Below are 22,937 nucleotides of genomic sequence, written 5' to 3'. Positions count from 1 at the left end.
TAAAATAATTTACTATTAAAGTGTAATTTAACACATCTGTGTAAATCCTAATCTCACTCCTAAAAATGATGTTGTGATATCAAGTACAGGTCCTTCTCAAAATATTAGCATATTGTGATAAAGTTCATTATTTTCCATAATGTCATGATGAAAATTTAACATTCATATATTTTAGATTCATTGCACACTAACTGAAATATTTCAGGTCTTTTATTGTCTTAATACGGATGATTTTGGCATACAGCTCATGAAAACCCAAAATTCCTATCTCACAAAATTAGCATATCATTAAAAGGGTCTCTAAACGAGCTATGAACCTAATCATCTGAATCAACGAGTTAACTCTAAACACCTGCAAAAGATTCCTGAGGCCTTTAAAACTCCCAGCCTGGTTCATCACTCAAAACCCCAATCATGGGTAAGACTGCCGACCTGACTGCTGTCCAGAAGGCCACTATTGACACCCTCAAGCAAGAGGGTAAGACACAGAAATAAATTTCTGAACGAATAGGCTGTTCCCAGAGTGCTGTATCAAGGCACCTCAGTGGGAAGTCTGTGGGAAGGAAAAAGTGTGGCAGAAAACGCTGCACAACGAGAAGAGGTGACCGGACCCTGAGGAAGATTGTGGAGAAGGGCCGATTCCAGACCTTGGGGGACCTGCGGAAGCAGTGGACTGAGTCTGGAGTAGAAACATCCAGAGCCACCGTGCACAGGCGTGTGCAGGAAATGGGCTACAGGTGCCGCATTCCCCAGGTCAAGCCCCTTTTGAACCAGAAACAGCGGCAGAAGCGCCTGATCTGGGCTACAGAGAAGCAGCACTGTGTTGCTCAGTGGTCCAAAGTACTTTTTTCGGATGAAAGCAAATTCTGCATGTCATTCGGAAATCAAAGTGCCAGAGTCTGGAGGAAGACTGGGGAGAAGGAAATGCCAAAATGCCAGAAGTCCAGTGTCAAGTACCCACAGTCAGTGATGGTCTGGGGTGCCGTGTCAGCTGCTGGTGTTGGTCCACTGTGTTTTATCAAGGGCAGGGTCAATGCAGCTAGCTATCAGGAGATTTTGGAGCACTTCATGCTTCCATCTGCTGAAAAGCTTTATGGAGATGAAGATTTCATTTTTCAGCATGACCTGGCACCTGCTCACAGTGCCAAAACCACTGGTAAATGGTTTACTGACCATGGTATCACTGTGCTCAATTGGCCTGCCAACTCTCCTGACCTGAACCCCATAGAGAATCTGTGGGATATTGTGAAGAGAACGTTGAGAGACTCAAGACCCAACACTCTGGATGAACTAAAGGCCGCTATCGAAGCATCCTGGGCCTCCATAAGACCTCAGCAGTGCCACAGGCTGATTGCCTCCATGCCACGCCGCATTGAAGCAGTCGTTTCTGCCAAAGGATTCCCGACCAAGTATTGAGTGCATAACTGTACATGATTATTTGAAGGTTGACGTTTTTTGTATTAAAAACACTTATCTTTTATTGGTCGGATGAAATATGCTAATTTTGTGAGATAGGAATTTTGGGTTTTCATGAGCTGTATGCCAAAATCATCTGTAGTAAGACAATAAAAGACCTGAAATATTTCAGTTAGTGTGCAATGAATCTAAAATAAATGAATGTTAAATTTTCATCATGACATTATGGAAAATAATGAACTTTATCACAATATGCTAATATTTTGAGAAGGACCTGTATATAAATTTAGATTTACTATAAATGTACCCACCAGGAGATAAAAATGTTTTTATGTGTAGTTGTGCAAAATAATCCCTCAAAGCAAAATTTCATTGAAAAATGAAGAAAAGACAGCATTGCCCTTTGCTTTAATCATGTGAAAATGTGGTTGAACAGTTATTAAGGTAAATAAAATGGCCTAATCAAGCCTCACTTTCAAAATCACTGTTCAGGCTAAACGTGGACAACATATAATAGCTAAAAAACCTTAGCATATTTTTCTGGGCTAGACAAAGATGAGGATTGGGAAACCTAAAATAGCCACGAAAGAGATAAAATTGAGTCCATTCTCTATTGCCAATATCTGTTTCAAGTTTGAGAAAATGAAGCAGACCTTGAAGCTCTGTTCTATACCTTACAAGTTAGATCTGATTATTTTAGGATTTGGGCTTTGTAGAAGAGAGGCCAAAAGGCCCAAATGTTTGAACTCATGAGGTGTCATATTTTTCCATTAGAGCATGCCACAGTTATTTGATTGGGCAAACTTTAAATGTACTAAAAATGTGGTCTATGTCATTGAGACGCTATTTACACTAAAGCCTCTTACGCTATTGGAGCGTCAGAGAGGTGAAACATTTTGACATATACAGATCCCCTAATTGGTAGAAACCACTCAAAGTCATTGGTTATTATATTGTGTTCTGTGACATATATGTAAAACTGTTGGATCCAACCCTCCTATTTAGTTTGGTCTTGCAACTTTTTAAACCCCAAAAAATAAAGTAAAAAAGGCCAGCTTAATTTCTTTGCCAGCTACAATTTCATGTCAGTGAACTTAACCGCATCCATACTCTGTCTTCATCTTCTTTATTCTTTTGGTAGTTTGATCACTCAATAATCTTCTCTGATTTTGCTTTTCATATAGGGTTTTCTTTCAAGCTGTCACTTCCCATATTTTGCTTTGCTTTTCACACGTGTAACAGCACTCTTCCTCTATTTTCAAAATCTAATTTTCTCCTTTTTTTCAAACCTCATCTTGAGCCCCTCATGCCACTTAAGTTTCCACAACAGCCACTTGTCCTCCAGTTGATTTCTTTTTTTCTATTCTTTGTGTCTCTGTCGCCATTCTTATCTATTTTCTGACGTATTCATGTGGGATTCAGCAAAGTTCAGAATAACATTTCCAAATAATTCAAACTTCTTCAGGAACCACAGACCAAATAAAATGTCACCCTTCAAGATTTAAATCATTTGTGCAATTATACTTAAAATAAATTTGTAAAGTAAGAACCCGTGTCACAGTCAGGCTGGTCAGGCTGTTTAAAAAATGCAATCTATTTGTTTCTAAAATTTGAAGACATTAGCTTGAAGCTAAAAATCTCTGATGCTGTTGGTCTTTGTGCATTATAGTTCTCCATTGTCTCGTCAGCAAAGCAAATCATAAACTAACTTTACTGGCAAAAGGCACTGACCACAAATGTCCATCTGCATTTTAATGACAGTCTATTTTATTTATAGCCAGAGTAAAGTTTTACAGCAGACTCCTGAAAACACAGAAATTCACATGGCTGTCTGCTTTCTGCTGATGTCAACACTATGCTAATGGTGTATATGAATTTTATATGCACCTTTCCAAACAAGCCCATCACAGAGCAGTTTAGACGGACATGTAGAAAGAATCCTGTTTGTGCCAAAGCATGCATGCATATCACTGCTGCATGCAAATATTGCTTTTCGTCAGATGGTTTGCATGGTTATCTTTGACTGGAGTGAATATGCTGACCTTAGGCACACTTCCGCTGGTTTCAACCTTTTCAAAAGCAACTGCAGTTTTCAGACTGCTGACACTGAGGCAAATTGGCTTTTCTCAACAGGCCAGAGTGCCAGGAAGAGGAAATAGGTGCATCACATTTTAAGACAGCATTAGTAAGTGTTAAGCATTAAATGAACTGATGTTTTGTACAGTGCCTTGCAAAAATATTTATTCACCTTGAAAACCTTTTTAGAATTTTTTTCATGATACAACCACATGATTTGCAGTTTGCCACAAGCTATTTTGCTGCCACCACCATGTTCTACTGTGGAGATTGTGTGTTCAGATTGATGTACGGTGTTAGTTTTCTGCTACACACATAGCATTTTGGACGTTGTGCAAAAAGGCCAATTTTGGATTCATCTGACTAAAGCATCTTCCCTATGTTTTAGGTGTCCCTTACAAGAATTATGGCAAACTTTAGAAAATAAATTAAACACAGATAGGCTATAACTTATTGGGCAATCGGTTTAACTGGATTTTATGGAAGGGAATCTTAATGAAGGGGGATAAATAAAACTGCACGCCAAACCTCTGATTTGTATATATGAAAACTGTATAAAACCATGTTTTAGTTTTCTTCACTTCACAAATATGTGTGACTTTGTGGATTTAAACTATACCTACTGTAATTGGAGGATACAAAACATAGATAATTTATCCAGACATTTCATCCCGGCCCTCAAATACAAGAATTATGCTGTGAAATATACACAAAGGCTTTAAAATATTTGCGGAGCATATTTTTGTATTCATCAGCACGCAGGCTGGCTAGCACATTGTTCAGTTGCACCCAATGCAACCAGCTGTATGATCAATACCCCTTTAACGATTCTCATTAAATTTAACAGCACTGATCAAATTGTGCTTTCTGAAAATGTTAGTGTTAAAAGTACAGCATTAGGCTGTTTATCACTAACAGCGAGCCATAAATCTGCTTCCTCCCCTAAGGATCTTAAATAGCAGCAGCTGGCTATATTAGTGCTCAAATGCGTCTTGTCTACAGCTAAGGGACCAGCTTTGACTATGTTCTAAACAAGGCATGTTAATCAAATAAAAAGTCTGCGTGTAACACAGAGTCGCATATACACTACTATCTAGAGCTATCCTTAGAGACACAGAGTAATTCAGTTAATGTGTTTTGGCTGTATGAGAAAATGTATTTCTCCCAGATGCAATAGTAAGATACAGGGAAGGGGAAACAAAAGGGAGAACAAGGAGAAAGGTAAAAAACAAACATGTCTAGAAACATGACACATGAGAGGGAAGGAGGAGGACAAAACCAACAGGAAAAAAGAGGGTATGCAAGTAGATCCAGGTAAGCATAGCCAGCTGGACAAAAACTGTTTCCAAGTGACAAATTACAAAAAATAAGTATGCAATAAACCAAACACAGTCTCACAGGACATAGGGGTTCTGAACTATAAAAATGTTGTTTAAAACAAACTGGTAGCTAGGACTTCTCTCTCTGCTTCCACTTAAGCTTTTGTCACACTGTTTCTTAATTCTAATAAATGTCCAAATGTGAAGAAATGAAGGCCACTTTGTAAAACATCAGGTCCACTCATGTATTTGACATATGTGTATGATTTTAATTTGCCTCTGTTACATGTATTACATGTGTAGTGGGATTTAAAGATGTAAAATTTACAGTATGCAAAAATAAAATAAGTGACTTTTTGCAGCAGTGTCACCATCTAATTTTCTTTTTCCATACCTAACCCCATTTGCAAATTCGCTTCAAACCACAGTCAAGGTAGCGACCGCATCCCATGAATGCTGGTTGTTCCATATCCTACACATACTAAGAATGGTATTGGAAGCCCTTAACACTGTGATGCCACTTGCCATATAGCAGTCATTGGTATGCATAATTATGCCTAATTTACCTAATTTGAATATTAAATACCAAAATTGGTGTACACAGATAAACGCAGATAAGTTTTTTTTTTTCCTATAACTAAATACATTCAAACAGTGAGTGGTTAATATTTGCCTGATAACCTTAGGCAGAAAGTTAATTGTTCTATACACAGTCTATGGGTGCCCTATAGTTGTAACATAAATATTTGCTGAATTATTTGAAAAGAATATGGCCAGGTCTCCAGAAATTTCAGTCACTATAAGAATTCAGCATATTGAGGAGAGTGAACCTTCATCAATGCAGACTTAGTGACTGCATATGGCAGCATGAGATGAGGTGACATTTACACAAATTCCATAGCAGTGGAGCAAATGTGCAGTGGTGTCTCACTAGTCCCAGTGTCTATGTCCTGTAATTTTTTAACCATAAATAAAATCTGCCGTATCCTGGCTTAGCTGGCATAGCGTACAGAGACAATGCTGGACCGTAAAAAGGGTAAGGTAAGAAAATAGCTTTTGATAAATGGCTATGACAATTTGAATCAGGAAATTTTTAAGATCGTAAAGGTCAGCTTTGAAAAGGACCTTGCACTGATTAGCTTTAGCTTCAACTGATCTGGATTCATTCTATATACTACTTCAGGTAAGGTATTAACTTCTTGTAACTTTTCAAAGCTGCTTTTATGAGACATTTTAATAATCACACTTTCCCAAATTACAAGCACAACTGATGTTCATTACAGCCCTTTTTCCTCAAGCCAAGAGACTGTACACAACAATTCTCTGTACAACTGGTTCCATATACATTTGAATACATAAACTAACCATATACTCCTAAGATATATTTAAAGATGTGGAGCAGCACATTTTTCTAATCCTTTGCCTCAAGTGATGAATGCAATGTTGTGAACATTGAAGCACAACTCATTCTATAGAAATTTAAATTCCTTGACTGATGTTCTGCAGCATTACTGACAGTTTAAGGATTGTTATGCCACTGTCAGACTTGCAGAAAAATCATGTCATTGTCTTTGTGACCATCTCTGTCAAATCTTTTTCTCTCTGTAAGACCTTTTGCAGGTGTCATGGTCCGAGAAACATTTATTTAATATGCTTTTCTTAGACAATTAATTTGCTTTATTTCTCTCTCATCCACTCCCTTCTCAGATGGCTGTCATACCAAAGTATGATTTTTTAGATAGAAATCAGAAGAATGTGTCAGTTTGCGATTAACATGGGTTGAGTCAACAAATGCATATGTGGGGCATGGTACTGTTTGCAAACTGTCACAGAGACTGTTCTAGAAGATACTTATTTACTCAATTAGATGCTCAATTAAGGAAAAACAGACTTTCATAGTCGTGAAAATGAACCTGAAACATTTCTGTCACATGTTTGTAGTATCACTAAACACTAATAAGGTGATAACTAGATTGTGCTTTAAGAAACTTCAAATTTATTCAGTCTAGCCAGTTTTAAGGCAAATTTTATTAGAAGGCTAAATATACCAATAAAGCTAAATTAAGAAGGTATAAAGCAGTTGTGTTCAGCCTCCAGCCACAAAAAGCAATCTCACTCAGTTCCTATTAATACTTATTTCAACACTGCAGCAAGACAAGAATAAGCTGATTATTGTCAAGGCAGTAGAAAAGATTTGTGAAGCTGCGTTGGTGTGAAAAATTGCAAATTCCATGTACTCACCCCCCTGATCAGTGCTGACTGTGATGATGGCCACCTGCCGAGGAAAGGAACTCATGTCTGACACACCGTTCAGTGACTCGATCTCAAAGGTGTAGTTGGCGTGCGATGAGAAGTCTGTGATAGTTACGGTGGCATTGGTCAGGCCCAAAGGTCGAGGCAGGAAACGAAGCTCTTCCTCACAGATCTGGCACTGGTTGGTTGCAGGTCCGCAGCGTTTGCACTGGACGTTATATGTGAGATCCCGGCGACCCCCGGTGTCGCTTGGAGGCAACCACTCCAGCATAAGGCAGGTGTCGTTCATGTTAAACATTAGATTGCGTGGGGGAGATGGAGGGCCTGCCAGTAGAAACAGAAATAATTCATTGATAAATAAAAAAAACAGCAGTTCAGATCCAACCATGCAAACCAAACCTTTTTAGCTCACATTCCTGACGAGCCTAAAAAGCAAGTTAAAATAATCTCTCTAATAATAATATCAGAGTTGGAGCCTTTTTGTATCATGCTTGTATTTAGGAGACTAATATATTTTCTAGAATGCTGTTGTAACCCAGCAGAAGAAATGCCCTGCTATTTTTTCTGCTGCCACTTTAATAGGATTATTAATGCATTTTCTGTAACAAACCTGCCAGTAAAACTGGACAATCTGACTGAAGTATGGAATTAACAGAAGAATTGAAGACCTTAAAGAGCTGTGAACAGTTTTATTTCAGTTTACCGACTTTATATTCAATTTGCAAACCATTTTGAGTTAATTGGGTTTGGAGTTTATTTATTAATACAGTAGTGGAACTGTTAAATGCTGATAGCTGTTCAACTGGTATTTTATACACTGGTTTGTAGCACTTAATGCTTGTTATGCAAGAGGAAATAATATTTTATAATCTGAACCATCCAATATATTTTTTCTGTTAAAACTATTTTGCTGCTCCTTCTCTTTTGTGCGTCGTTTTCTAAATGTTTGCAATTCAACCCTCTGAACGTAACCTAAACTGGTCCATACTACATAAGGTCATCTGTTACATGAGTTACACCTTCACTGGGTAATACACCCCATCCCACATTTCCAACATGCATGACCTAAAATAAGTTTTGTTTTTTGCTGTGTAGACTGTACTAACATCATTTGTAAATTAACTGTGTTGCAACCTCCTCAAATTGTCATGAAATAGTATAGTATTATATATAATCCTTATCTAGTAGTGTGGGTACATTGCATAAGATTTTATATGTATCTTCACATTGTTCTCCCTGATCTGTTTGCTGTGTTCTTTGGTCTTCATGGTGCAGTTTGTTCAATACTGTTGTTTAATAAACCTTCGAGGCCTTTACAGAACAGCTGTATTTATCCCATGATTAAATTACACAGGTAGACTCTAGTTATTAATTATTAGACTTTGGTTGCACTACAATTTATTTGGGGTTGTAATAAAGGGGACTGAGAAGAAATACCAGCACGCTCTTCAGACATTTACTTGAATAAAATTTTGAAAACTATAGACTGTTATAATCTATATATGTAAGCTTATATTCTTTGAAGTTTGATCTATTGTTAATTTTAGTTAAAAGCCTGTTACCAGATTTCTCTCCAGCAATAATTTCACATTGTGTATTTTACTAAGTCCTTGCATAATGTCAGCTCATACAGCTTTTGCTTTTTCTGTTTTACTCCATACCTTTTTTAAGTCTGGAAAATTTAAATTTGTTTTGTTGTGTTACTGAGAAAAAAACTCACCCTAAGATGAAATACTGAATGTAATTACATTTCATGTTCTATCTAATATACTCTAAACGTCTCTGATGTTATTTACAAAAAGTTTAATCTCTATCCCCACTTCACCACCTCCTAGACACCAGCTTTCTAATCCTTTTCTTTGTTCTCAAGAGATTACATTACTTAGTAAAGAGCCTAACATCATGATGTCCTCTTGCAGGGAATAAGAATATGCTAAGAAAAAAGTTAACCAACATTACAGTACATTTTTGGTACATTTTTAAAGCAGCCTTTATTCAAAAATGCTTTAGGCTATCTAAATAGCTTGGAAATATAAAATAATGATAAGAGTGGACAAAGGGAAGATTAAAAAGATGCGTTAAGCCTCACAACCTAACTACAGCAGAAGAAAGCATTTGAACATCATTTCCTTAGAAAATAGGTAGAAAATTACACAAAGACCTGACTGTGGGCATAAAATATATATCAACCTTCAACTGACCATCTACTGTATGCTAGGTCTTCATCTAATAACTCTTTAAAATCAAACTTTGTTGGTGCTGAAATATTATTTAATCTCTGACTGTGGTATCTTTGGTATTTGTCATTACCTAAAATGAGAATAAAATATTTCTTTGTGACATACTGCTAGAAACAAATTGCCTGATGATCACATAAAAAATATTGTTTTTATTTACTCTGGAAATGGTATTGCCATATAAGACCCTTGTCACGTCTACTTTTCAGCAAGTAGAAAAAGCCAGAAGAACGTCTACTGTAGCATTCTGTCAGAAAATGCTATAATGTGTCCACAAAGCCTTTTAAAATCATTAAACAAGCCATTTAAGAAAACCACTGACTGATAGTGTCATTTGACAAGAGTGAGATTTAAACAACATTAAACTACCTGTTTACAAGTTTTCTTTTTAGTAGCTTTTGACTAAAAAGTGAAAAGCTGATATATTACTGTTTTAAAGGGGGTGTGCTAACACTTTAATAGATGGGGAAATTTTCAATGTGAAGCTCCACATCTGCAGCTCTTCTACCTATATCTGGGTTTGTATGGTGGCTGGGATTCAGCAAACAGTGTCCCAAGCCAATGCTGTTTTAAAATGACCATTGTTTTCAACAAACAATTGATAACTGTTGGTAGTTAGTGCCTACTCTGCTGCCTGTCTGCACTTTTGAAGCAGACTCTCTCTTAAACTGTTATGCTTAGCTGGTTATGGTTTAAATATGCAATTCACACTCCCACAACACCAGTACCATCTGTAGCATCACCAGATGCAGGACCTTTGATAATAAGGCTCCTGACAGAAGTGCTCAAGCCTTGAAAACCATTTCTATAACAGTCACATATGAAAAGCCAATGCTGAGAGCTCCTTCTGACCCTTCGAACCACAAATAGCTGTTGGCACTGTATGTCATGATATGTGTGCACACAGAAATATTGACAGTGGATGTTGTGGGATTTTCCTCATCAAGCGTGATGGGTGAAAACAGGTCTGATTTTTCTGTTTTCATGTATAGAGAATTTTCTGAAGTCCTAATTATGAGTGCATTCGTTATAGCACTGATCAAAAGACCTTCAAAAAGATATAAGAAATGTTGCTGAAAATCACTGTAAAACATTACAAGAAAGCTTTATGAATTTGAAGCAAAAGGTGAAGGAAACCAACTCAAAACCTTTGCACAGTACTGAATGCACACAAGCAGGAAATTAAACATCCATCCATCCATCCCTTTACATTGAAATAAAGAGTCAGAAGAAAGGCCTCTGTTGACTTTCACACCCAGGTCCTTCTTCCTTCAAGGCATTAGTTCTAACAAATATATATTTCAGTCTGAGATCCAACATATTTTGGATAGCATAATCCAAACTTCCATAAATAATGAAACTATATGTAAACATCTCTCTAAAGAAGCCTACTAAAATCAAATACTGTATTTGCATAGGTTTAATGAAATTCCACATTCATTCTTCACAATTCTTTCAGGTGCAGTAAACAGTCCACGTTATTTTATAGTACCTCCCTCACAATCGCCTTTGTTGTGGTGTTTTTGCGCTCCCTAGATGTAAGTGTTTGTGTGTCAGGGCAAGCATTGTGCTCTAGCAGGCAGCCAGCTGTCAACAGGGTGGAGTTAAAAGGCCTGAGGGATTTGAACACTCCCGTCCTGCCAAGCTCACTGTCTGCCAGGACAATGGGATGTATCCCTCTCCTTCACATCCCTCCCTAACGTTCTCTCTCTACCATTGCTAAAAATCTCTGAAGACAGGAGAGCTCCTCCTCCCAATCCACCACTCCTGTCAGTGCATTCATTCTCTCTCTTTATCTCTCCCTCCCTCCCTTGGCCATTATCTTACCTGCTCTATTCTCGCCATCAGGGAGAATCCACCCACCTACCCTCCTGCAGAGCAATCCCACGGCCATCAATCAGCCCCTATTCTCCTCTGAGGGGAAGATAGGTATCAGCGCCCTCCTTCCTTCCCCTCTTCACACTGTCTACTCCATCCAGTTCTTACGCATTCCCCCATCTTTATCTCTCCTCTTGTGACATCTTCGCTTTCTTCCTCTCTGCCTTTGTCTTCCTCTCAATATTCAATCTCCATTTACTCCTGTCTTTTGACATATCAAGCAAATAGCTAATGTGCCAAATTGTAAGCCTCTAATTAAAATGCATTCTGCAAGTAAACAATAGTTCACTGGTTGTGATATTACATATGCTATACAAGCACAGTCTAAACTCCTGGTTTGTGTGGTTGTCAAAACCCCCAAAAGGCCTTTCACACTGTGTTTGTACTTATGGCAAAAAGCAGCCTTGAAGACTTGGAGTTTGCCTGAGGAAGAACAGCTGTTGACAAGCTATAAACAAGATACTTAATTACAACTCTTCACACTAAGTTGGATTCGAAGTTCTTTAAGTGACCCATGAGGTCCACTTATTCAGATTGTCCTAATATGCTCTCCAGAACTGTCAGACAAACACAGACAAAATGACAGACAAAATGACAGACAGACAGACAGACAGACAGACAGACAGACAGACAGACAGACAGACAGACAGACAGACAGACAGACAGACAGACAGACAGACAGACAGACAGACAGACAGACAGACAGGTCAGGTAAGATTACAAAAAACTTTTGCTTGGTGCCAGATCAATGAGAGAAAAGATGTACTTTTAGTGGCTTAATCTAGGAAAAAAACACAGCTTAACATATGACCTATAGGTCAGGAATAAAATCTATGGGATGAAACACTGAAAATTGTGATGATTATGGCTTACAGATAATGAAATCCCAAGATTCAGTGTCTCAGAAATTTAGAATATTACATAACATGAATAAAGAAGGATATCTTAAACAGAAATGTTATGCTTCTGAAAAGTATGTCCATTTCTATGCCCTCAATATTTGGTTGGGCCTCCTACATAAACTTCTGCATCAACGCGGCATGGTGCATAGGTGTAACTGAAGCCCAGGTTGCTTTGATAGTGGTCTTCAGGTCATCTGCATTGTTGGGTCTGGTATCTCATCTTTCTCTTGTCAATACCCCATAGATTCTCTATTAAGTTCAGGTCAGGCACGTTTGCTGGCCCATAAAGAACAGTAACACCACGGTCATTAAACCAGCTTTTGGTAGCTTTGGCAGTGTTGACTGTGAACTTAGAAAATACAGTGGACCAACACCAGCAGATGGCATGGCTTCCCAAATCATCACCAACTTCATACTGGACATTAAGCAACATGGATTCTGTGCTTCTCCCCTCTTCCTCCAGACTCTGAGACCTTGATTTCTAAATGAAATGCAAACTTTACTTTCATCTGAAAAGAAGACTTTGAACCGCTTAGCAAAAGTCCAGTTTTTTCTCTCCTTAGTCCAAGTAAAATGTGTCTGATGTTTTCTCTAGTTCAGGAGTGCCTTGACATGACAAATGTCACATTGGTAGCTTATCTGTAGGATTCGTCTGTGCGTAGTGGCTCTTGATGTGCCTAATCCAGCTTCAGTTCACTTCTTGTGAAGCTCCCCCAATATTTTGGATACAGGACTCCATAAACAACCAGTTTCTTTAGCAATGACCTTTTGTGGTTTGTCCTCTTTCTGCAGGGTGTCAATGACATCTGTCAAGTCAGCAGTCTTCCCCATGATCCTGTAGGCCATAACATGGCCATTACATGTCCTTTATACATTAAAATATCTTTTATTGTTTTAATATTCTAATTATGTGAGATACTAAATGTTGGAAATCTGGATCTGTAAGCCATAATAATCAAAATTACAGGAAATAAAGGCCTGAATTTTATGTGTAACAAATTTATATAATATGAGTTTCAGTTTCTGAAATGAAGTGGCGAAAAAGATTTTTCATGAAGTTGTGGCATTGCTTGTAAATGACTGAGCCTTGGGTTGCTCTTTTTATACCCAATCATGACACTCACCTGTTTCCAATTAACTTGTTCACCTGTGAAATGTTCCAAACAGGTGTTTTACTAGCATTCCTCAACATTCCCTGTCTTTCGTTGCCCTTGTCCAAGCTTTTTTTACATGTTGTAAACATCAAATTCAAAATGAGTGAATATTTGCAAAAAAACAATAGGATTTATCAGTTTGAACATGTAATATCTTGTCTTTGTAGTGTATTCAATTGTATATAGGTTGAACAGGATCTGCAAACCATTGTTTTCTGTTTTTATTTAGTTTTTACACAATGTCCAAACTTCACTGGAATAGGGGTTGTTATACAGATCACCAAGAATTGCTAAATTGTAGGATTTGTGAGGATTTCTGGAATTTTGCAAACGTTCTGGTCCAGTTTATGACACCCTAAGATCCAGTTAAGACAATTGATAAAGATTAATTGTGAGATTCTACTTGATTCACATTAACATTGTCATGAACTCAGTACGGTTTACAAAAATCTATTAAGAATACTGCACAAACGTTAGGAATCAGTTATCAATATGCCGAATGCATCTAACAATCAGGTAAGATTACATTTTACATCTTTACTGTTTTTGACAGTTTGTAAGATTTTCATCAATATATAATGAAAAGTGAAGAAGGACTAGCAAGAGTGAAGGTTATTCAAATAATGACAGTTGATATTTAGAAGTTAACCTATTTTAGGTGAAGTGATTGTTTTTGCCAGTAAAATGTAATGAGAAATTACATTTCTTATGCATTTAAAAAAAACAAACATTATTTTGGTCTTTTGTTTTGGATTTTTACTGTTTTTGGATTAATTATTTTCTTTATTTCTTGTGTTTTTTTTTCCCAAGGGCAGAAACGAGATTTGGGCAATTTTAGAGGGTACAATGACCCTGAGGGGTAAAGACAATACTTTACAAATCCTTGACGGAGTTAAGAACAGATAGAAATGCAGAAGAAACAAGAGTGATCTACAAATTTGTTAAGAATTGAATTAGAATTTTTGGATTCAGCTCAAAACCATTGCCACGAATTCCAGATGGTTCAGTAATCGCAAGAACTGACTAAGAATAAAATACGAATTATTTATGAATTTAGGAACTTTTTACGATACAACTAAGAATCCTAAAATATCTTGTTTTTTTGTTTTTTTTCTTGGAGATTTGTAATATTCATGGGCTGTGTGGAGTAGTTGCTTAAGGAAGATCGGTTGATTGTATCAGGCCACTGGCTTTTAATGCAGTTTAACATTTTTATTTAATTCTCAATTCATTATAGCATATGGTACTTTGATTTTTCTGCCAACATTTGAAAGATGGTTGTGCACTGGGCAGTTAATGGCATTGATGTTTTAAAGTCATTAAGCAGGAGTTGAGTTTAAAAGCAAATCTGAACCTTTGATTGTGTCTGGTTCGAAATCTGAAATACATAAACTGGTCTAACATGAATTGAAAAATTCTACACTGAACAGCGATCCTTTGAAACACAGTTTGAGATTTGCAAAAGCTTTAATACTTTTGTATGGAGACGGGATGTCCTCATTGCATTAAGACATTAGATTTTGATATTCATTAAAACTACAAAATATGGACTAGTCAAATATGGCCTGGTTATTCTATATTGATCACAAAATCCTCAAAACATTTTATATTTTTTAGACTCTTTACACTATTTACAAAAACTTTTGCTGAAAGGTTATTTCATAAGCCCAATATCATGCATTATCTGGTCCTCTGAGCTGGATGCATCGCTATCCATCTAGTGCTTTGCTTTTTTATTTTTGCAAACAGTGCAACTTACATACAGGTCCTTCTCAAAAAATTAGCATATTGTGATAAAGTTCATTATTTTCCATAATGTCATGATGAAAATTTAACATTCATATATTTTAGATTCATTGCACACTAACTGAAATATTTCAGGTCTTTTATTGTCTTAATATGGATGATTTTGGCATACAGCTCATGAAAACCCAAAATTCCTATCTCATAAAATTAGCATATTTCATCCGACCAATAAAAGAAAAGTGTTTTTAATACAAAAAACGTCAACCTTCAAATAATCATGTACAGTTATGTACTCAATACTTGGTCGGGAATCCTTTTGCAGAAATGACTGCTTCAATGCGGCGTGGCATGGAGGCAATCAGCCCGTGGCATTGCTGAGGTCTTATGGAGGCCCAGGATGCTTCGATAGCGGCCTTTAGCTCATCCAGAGTGTTGGGTCTTGAGTCTCTCAATGTTCTCTTCACAATATCCCACAGATTCTCTATGGGGTTCAGGTCAGGAGAGTTGGCAGGCCAATTGAGCACAGTGATACCATGGTCAGTAAACCATTTACCAGTGGTTTTGGCACTGTGAGCAGGTGCCAGGTCGTGCTGAAAAATGAAATCTTCATCTCCATAAAGCTTTTCAGCAGATGGAAGCATGAAGTGCTCCAAAATCTCCTGATAGCTAGCTGCATTGACCCTGCCCTTGATAAAACACAGTGGACCAACACCAGCAGCTGACACGGCACCCCAGACCATCACTGACTGTGGGTACTTGACACTGGACTTCAGGCATCTTGGCATTTCCTTCTCCCCAGTCTTCCTCCAGACTCTGGCACCTTGATTTCCGAATGACATGCAGAATTTGCTTTCATCCGAAAAAAGTACTTTGGACCACTGAGCAACAGTCCAGTGCTGCTTCTCTGTAGCCCAGGTCAGGCGCTTCTGCCGCTGTTTCTGGTTCAAAAGTGGCTTGACCTGGGGAATGCGGCACCTGTAGCCCATTTCCTGCACACGCCTGTGCACGGTGGCTCTGGATGTTTCTACTCCAGACTCAGTCCACTGCTTCCGCAGGTCCCCCAAGGTCTGGAATCGGCCCTTCTCCACAATCTTCCTCAGGGTCCGGTCACCTCTTCTCGTTGTGCAGCGTTTTCTGACACACTTTTTCCTTCCCACAGACTGAGGTGCCTTGATACAGCACTCTGGGAACAGCCTATTCGTTCAGAAATTTATTTCTGTGTCTTACCCTCTTGCTTGAGGGTGTCAATAGTGGCCTTCTGGACAGCAGTCAGGTCGGCAGTCTTACCCATGATTGGGGTTTTGAGTGATGAACCAGGCTGGGAGTTTTAAAGGCCTCAGGAATCTTTTTCAGGTGTTTAGAGTTAACTCGTTGATTCAGATGATTAGGTTCATAGCTCGTTTAGAGACCCTTTTAATGATATGCTAATTTTATGAGATAGGAATTTTGGGTTTTCATGAGCTGTATGCCAAAATCATCCGTATTAAGACAATAAAAGACCTGAAATATTTCAGTTAGTGTGCAATGAATCTAAAATATATGAATTTTCATCATGACATTATGGAAAATAATGAACTTTATCACAATATGCTAATATTTTGAGAAGGACCTGTAGTACTATAAACTAAAAGCATCTCCATAGTGTTGCTGCTTTGTCTTGCCATGAAAGACAAATACACTATTCCACCTCTGAGAGCTCTCAGACGTGGCCCCCGTCTATCTCGGTGACAGCTAAATGGCTTTTTAATTAAAGGAGAATTAGTCCGGTTAAACTGTAATTTAATGCAAATATGAAGTCGTAATGACAGTCAGTGAATCATCTATGAAGACAAGGCAGCTGAACAAAAGCCATGTAATTCATCCAGAGACTCTCTAATGTTCAGCTTCACACCAGATAACTCCAAAAGACGAGGCTGGATTTATGGTCCCGGCAAATTCTAGAGAAATCCACCAGCTCCTCGGACAAAGTAATAAACCTTCCTAGATTGTCAGACACACAAAAGTATTGAAGTATTTAGTATGGGTTTACACTGAAATAATTAAAGCTCAATAAGTCAGAATACAAAATAACATTCTCTGTAACTATCTCTGTAATTAAATTGACAATGGCTTTAAAGATTTCAAATTCTTCTGTGTAAATCTTCATTTACCTCACTGGTAACCTATCAAAGATTATCTAAGGTGTTTATCTTACTGATATGCACATACAGTAAGGACGTCTGTACAAGCAAATGTCAAGCCTCCTTTTCATGGGGACGGGCTTACGTGTGCAGGCCATTGTCGGGGGATCTTTTTCAGCTCTGAAGAAGCCTTTTTCGCAGCGGCAGATGGAAGCTCCTTCTCCATAGCTGAAACTGTGTGGAGGGCACTTTGAACACTTGATGTTTCCTGCATATGCCTTGTAGAACCCTGGACGACATGCTGAGGGGAACAAAGAAACAATGGGACATGATGTGAGCCTGTGAGCACTCCATGTCATGGATGTTTAGTTAAAAGATCACCTACAAACAGAGTACCTGGTGAAAGGATTTACGCTAATGGAAATTTGTGAAGTTGATAGGAAATTATACAATGTTTTCTAACGTTTATATGCATTAAAATCTGAACCTTTGGTGCACATTTGTTCTTAACCCCTTTAACTCTGATATCTTTAAATAAAATCCAATGCAACCAATTGCCTTCAGAAGTGACCTAATTAATAATAGGAGTTCACCTGGGTTTAATTAAATCCTAGTATAAATACAGCTGGCCTTAACTAAAGTGTGGCAAGAAGAAACCTAATGCTTTAAGAAAGTAGAACGTTTGCTACAATTCTTGTAGGGGACACAGCAAACACGTAGAAGAAGGTGCTCTGGTCAGGTGAGACCTAAACTGAACTTTTTAGTCAACATACAAAACACTATTTACATCATCCTAGACACCCCACCTTTACAGTAAAACATGGTGGTGGCAGCATCATGCTGTGACGTGCTTTTATTCTGCAGGAACAAAGGTCAGAATAAAGGTTACTGGGAAGATAGATGTAACTGAACAAAAAACAAAGCTGGAAGAAAATTTGTAGGAAGAAAGGTCTCTGTGAAAGACGTGAGACTGGAGTTGAGGAGCAAGTATATAGTGCATTTTTATTTAAGTACCTTTACTCTGATTCCTCTAAATAAAATTCAGTGCGACTAACTGCTTTCAGAATTACCCTCATCAGTAAATAGTTTTAGGGGAATTCGTACTTGGCACTGTAACATTATATGGGGGAAAAAAAGAGCTTACAAAAGGACACGCTTACATGTTTGCAATTTTTAGACTACAGATAGCTGAAGGAATCCTGTTTTCTAATTTGTATTCTAAGGACTTATCTATTTTGTTTTCCCTCTCATCAAAAAGGAAAGAAGTGTTAATTCTATTGATAATAACTTTCAATGCATTATTTGGTGAATTTATAGTTATTGCCATGTAATTTTCAGTGAATAATCAAAACCCTAGGACATGTTGTGACAGTGAACCTCTGTGGTAACAGTAAGACATCTGGCCGAGGTTGTTAAGCGTCTATGTGGGCATTTATTATAAAACTGCAGAGTAGCTTGTGATGAACTACATCCGAGTAAAAGGCATGGTCATAGTTTACCCCTCTGGTAATTTCTGGCTTCAATATTTCATGTGTTCAATGAAAATTACTGAGAGAGACATTACATTTTGGAGCTCCAAAACAATAACAACAAAAAAACGAAACAAACTGGCACTAAAGTAGTAGTTGATTTGTTAAACACAACCTTTTAGTTACTCATCTCCAAAAACTCTGCAGGCACTTCCAAAAAAAGTAATTGCATGTAACATTTGATCCATCATATGGATATTTTTTAATATCTAATCAGTGTAGCATAACAGTACATCAAAGTCTGAATTAACTAATTAGGAAGGGAGTTAGAAAACAAAACATTTCTTCAAGTCTTTTCACATACGCTTTTTCTGTTTAGATCTTTTTAATGACATAGTATGTCTTCAGTACCTTTGGCACCACAGTAGGCTGTATACTGTCACACTGAAAACTGCCAGCTGACCTAAGTTGGGAAGGTCTTTGACCTTAAGATAACACCCAGCGGTCAACAAAGCACACCAAGATACCCAAAGAAATCTACAATTGAATAGCAATACTGTAATTGCAAGTAAAAACAGGAGAAAGAAGCCAGAAATCCTAAACTTTTAATATGCATAAATATGTCAAGAACATGTGTGTTAGACGTTAGCACAAAATGAAACTAACACAGCTTTTTTGAGGTGAGGATTTAGCAAAGATGTATACCAGCAGAGTAAATATGGATTAAGATTGACAGCCATAGACAAATTTCATAGTGCTTGAATTCAAAATACCTGATTATCTTTTTCTTGTTTGAAGAATATCTTCCAATATCTTTTTGTGCTCATCATTTACATACATGTGCTCCCAAACAGCTGCTTGAGCAAAGTTATGCCAAACAGTTAAACTGTTTGGCATGAGCAAAAACATAAAGAAATAAATACTAATAACAACAAAGCGCAACAGATTAAATGTGGGTGTGCCAGGATCTATTATGCAAGTTTAGTTTTATATAAACTATTGTGGCAGTAGAAAATGTTGATGATGAAGAATACTTTAAGGACTTTAGTTTCATACCTGACTTCTATTTTTCACATTTCATAATACAACCACCGAATTTTCTATTCGAATTTTATGTGATAGATAAATGCAAAGTACAACATAAATGTAAAGTAGAAGAAAAATAATATGGCTTTAAATTATATATTTTTTTAAAATAGCCCATGGTATGCTTTTGTGCTTAGACCCCCTGAGTCAATCAGTTGTAGAAACTCTTCTGTGGTTATGTTTTTATCACCACTGCAAATCTATAGACTGCAATTTTTGCCAATTGTTCAGTGAAACAGCCCAAGGTCAATCAGTCTCTGCTGAAACAAAACCATTCCCCAAGCATCTCTGTGAGTATGATGTGTTCAGGGTGATGTACAGTCTTAGTTTTCTGCCTCACAGACTTTGCATACTTTGGATTTTGCATGCCAAAAAGGTCAAGGTTCGTCTCTTTTGACCACAAAAACCTCTTCCATGTTTTTACTGTGTCTCCTACAAGGCTTGTGACAAACGTTAAAAGGCACTTTTATGGCTTTCTTGGAACACTTTCGCATCAAAGCCAAATTTATGGAGTGAACAACTATTACTGCCCCGTCAACAAATTGTTTCACCTCAGCTGTGAATCTCGGCAGCCACTCCAAAGTTACCATGAGCCTGTTTGCTGCTTCTCTTATTAATGCTTTTTTCCCCACAATTTCAGTTTAGGTGGCAATTCTCAAATCTCAATAAATTAACTGTTGCACCATACTCTGTCTATTTTAATTTAATAGACTGAACCAGGCTCCATGCATTGTTCAATTTTGTACTCCGGGTTCTTCCCACAGTCCAAAAACATGTTTAATTGGTCTCTCTGTATTGCCATTAGATGTGAATGAGTGTGTGCATCGTTGTTTGTCCTGTGTTGCCCTGCAATGGACTGGCGCCCTGTCCAGGATGTACTCGCTCACCGCTGGAGATAGGCACCAGCTTCCATGTGACCCACTATGGAAGAAGCGGTAGAAAATAACAGACTGACTGATGACTGACTGCTTGTGCAGCAGGAATTTAGTTATGTTTAGTTTTGTTTTCTACTTAACTATAATGTAACCCATTTTTAAACCATTTTAGTCCTTTATTTAACAACATATAGGCATTTCTCTTCATAAAGCTTAGTAAAATAAATAAGAAATCTAAGAAAATAGATACGTTAAAACAGGTTTACAAGAAGAGTAAAAAAGGATATTTTATTTGTCTTTATGTACATAAAATTGACTTGAGTGCTACTGTCTTTTTAAGTAATGAGCATAAACCTTCAAAATACTCTTCTTCAAATACAAATTTTTCACATTCTCTTTGTTGCTTTTCAATAACAATAATTGAATTAGGTTATACAAACGTTGTCATTTAAAGGGAATCAGCTTAAAGCAACAAGAGGCTTTGTGTTTTTCCATTGTTAGCTGTGATAAATGGAGCAGTGGGAAGAACAAGGTGGTGCCTGAAACCATGGCTTGAACTGATCAAATGAGAGCAATTAGGATACAGACAAAAAAGAATAACACACAAACATGGACACACACATACGAGGGGCAGAAAAAAAAAGGTAAGCTACAGATGCTACATCTAAGTATTTTAACTTGATAGTGTATAGAATTGTTTGCTAAAATAACAGTTATTTTTGCTGGCCTTCACATCCTCAGTTGAATGTGGGCATACATGCATGGTGCGTAGCACACAAACACACCGACAGCCAATCTGTATTAGTATGATAAGTGACGTCCCCCACAGCGTATCAAGGCTGCCTCCATTGTTAACCTCTGATACCAACATGTCCTTGAGTCAAAAACCGTCAGTCAACTCCCACAAGCCAGCAGACCCTGTTTTAGACTCTGTCAACCTAATGATGCCTCTGCTCGACCTTCGCTGAACTGAGGGGATGCTGTACAGTGGGTGACCATCTAAATTTGAACACAAAGCGGCGTTCACACGCACACACACACACATATTTACTCAACCACCAAGAACACCAGCACCTGCGGAAGAAGCACTAGTAAACAGCAAACTGAACTCAAGTAGACAGTGTGTTGAATAGAAGTGAAGCCTGGATATTGTAACTGGGAAAAAAAAAGCTTGATTTGACGATCAAATATTGATTGTAATCCATCAAATCCATCACCCAACATACAGGGAATCCCCTGCATTGCTGACATACTGAAGGCGGATATTTACCATAAAACTCTTAATATTTTCCTTATGAACATACTATCTAATGCACTCAAACATACGTAAAAGATCCTCAGTTTTGTAATTGGGTGTCAATGATGAAGTGTATTGTGTGCATAAGATCCAAATTAAAGAGCTACGTGTGAGGAGGAAGAAAAGCAAATTAATGTTTGTTTATTACTTTGACAAAAGTTTCATCAGCTCAAATGTTCACAATTTAATTTTGCCAAAATATTATTTAGTGTTCAAAGGGGGTAAATAAATCAGCAATGATTTTTCACAATTCACTAAAATGCTAATTGCATTTATTGAACTGCAATTCAGTTAAAAACACAAAACCAATCATGCAAAAAATCTTGACAGAGTCATCCCTAGACATGTTCAGTCTGTTTTAGATTTTATTGGTTAATTTAAATTTAAACAGTACTACAAAAATAAATAAATAAATAATAACAAAAACAAAACATTTCTGTTTTATAATCCAGTTTTGTCAAACAGGAAAAGACAAATGGAATAGTTTACTATTTCAGAATAAAACCATATAACTGTCCAAGACCATGAGAAATGCTGCTATCAAAAAACATGACAGTTCTAAAGGCTTTAAGGCATCGCAGCATAAATCAAAGTATTCAAAAACTTGTCAAGACGTTCCACAGTTACAAAAGTAAGGCTTCTGGGATTTGTCAAAGATAGTAAGTATGTTCAAGATGGCGAAGATTGTGGAACAAAAAGTTCTTCATGCTGACTTAGAGCAATATAGAAAGTTGAAATGAATCAGATGCTGCATATTGAACCAAGAACAGTGCTCCGCTCCGTGGGTGAAGCCCAAGGAGGCCATAACTCCAAAAAGAAAATAACAAAAAAGGTTACAATAATGACCCTATGTATAAAGTTAGAAATATATCCAGACTGTAGAAGTATTTGATCTAATATACAGGTAAGACTGTCAGACCTCAACTAAAAGCATAAAATCAGGTAAGAAGTATAAAGGTGAACTGTTTAGGGACTGCAGTAATGAAGAACATGAACACATAATTCCCACAGATTCTGAAAATATATTTTTGTACATTTTACATGAACATATGTGAATGAAAGTAAACATTTTTATCTTTAAAATTACATACCTTATACGATATTATTGT

The 22,937-nt window shown here is 37.3% G+C and overlaps 1 protein-coding gene across 2 annotated transcripts in view; it reads right to left on the bottom strand.

Moving 5' to 3' along the window:
• Positions 1-22,937, bottom strand: part of LOC124871493 (ephrin type-A receptor 6-like) — a 286,960-nt gene that overhangs the window by 113,245 nt on the left and 150,778 nt on the right. For both annotated transcript variants that reach the window (XM_047370840.1, XM_047370839.1), the window contains 2 exons: positions 17,247-17,402; positions 7,053-7,388 (listed from right to left, as the gene is read on the bottom strand). In XM_047370840.1, coding sequence (XP_047226796.1) covers positions 7,053-7,388; positions 17,247-17,402 — 492 coding nt within the window. The remainder of the gene's footprint in view (positions 1-7,052; positions 7,389-17,246; positions 17,403-22,937) is intronic.

The sequence above is a fragment of the Girardinichthys multiradiatus genome, chromosome 7 (genome assembly GCF_021462225.1).
Source record: "Girardinichthys multiradiatus isolate DD_20200921_A chromosome 7, DD_fGirMul_XY1, whole genome shotgun sequence".
In the NCBI taxonomy this organism is placed as follows: Eukaryota; Metazoa; Chordata; class Actinopteri; order Cyprinodontiformes; family Goodeidae; genus Girardinichthys; species Girardinichthys multiradiatus.
This window is presented reverse-complemented; position numbering and strand designations above follow the sequence as displayed.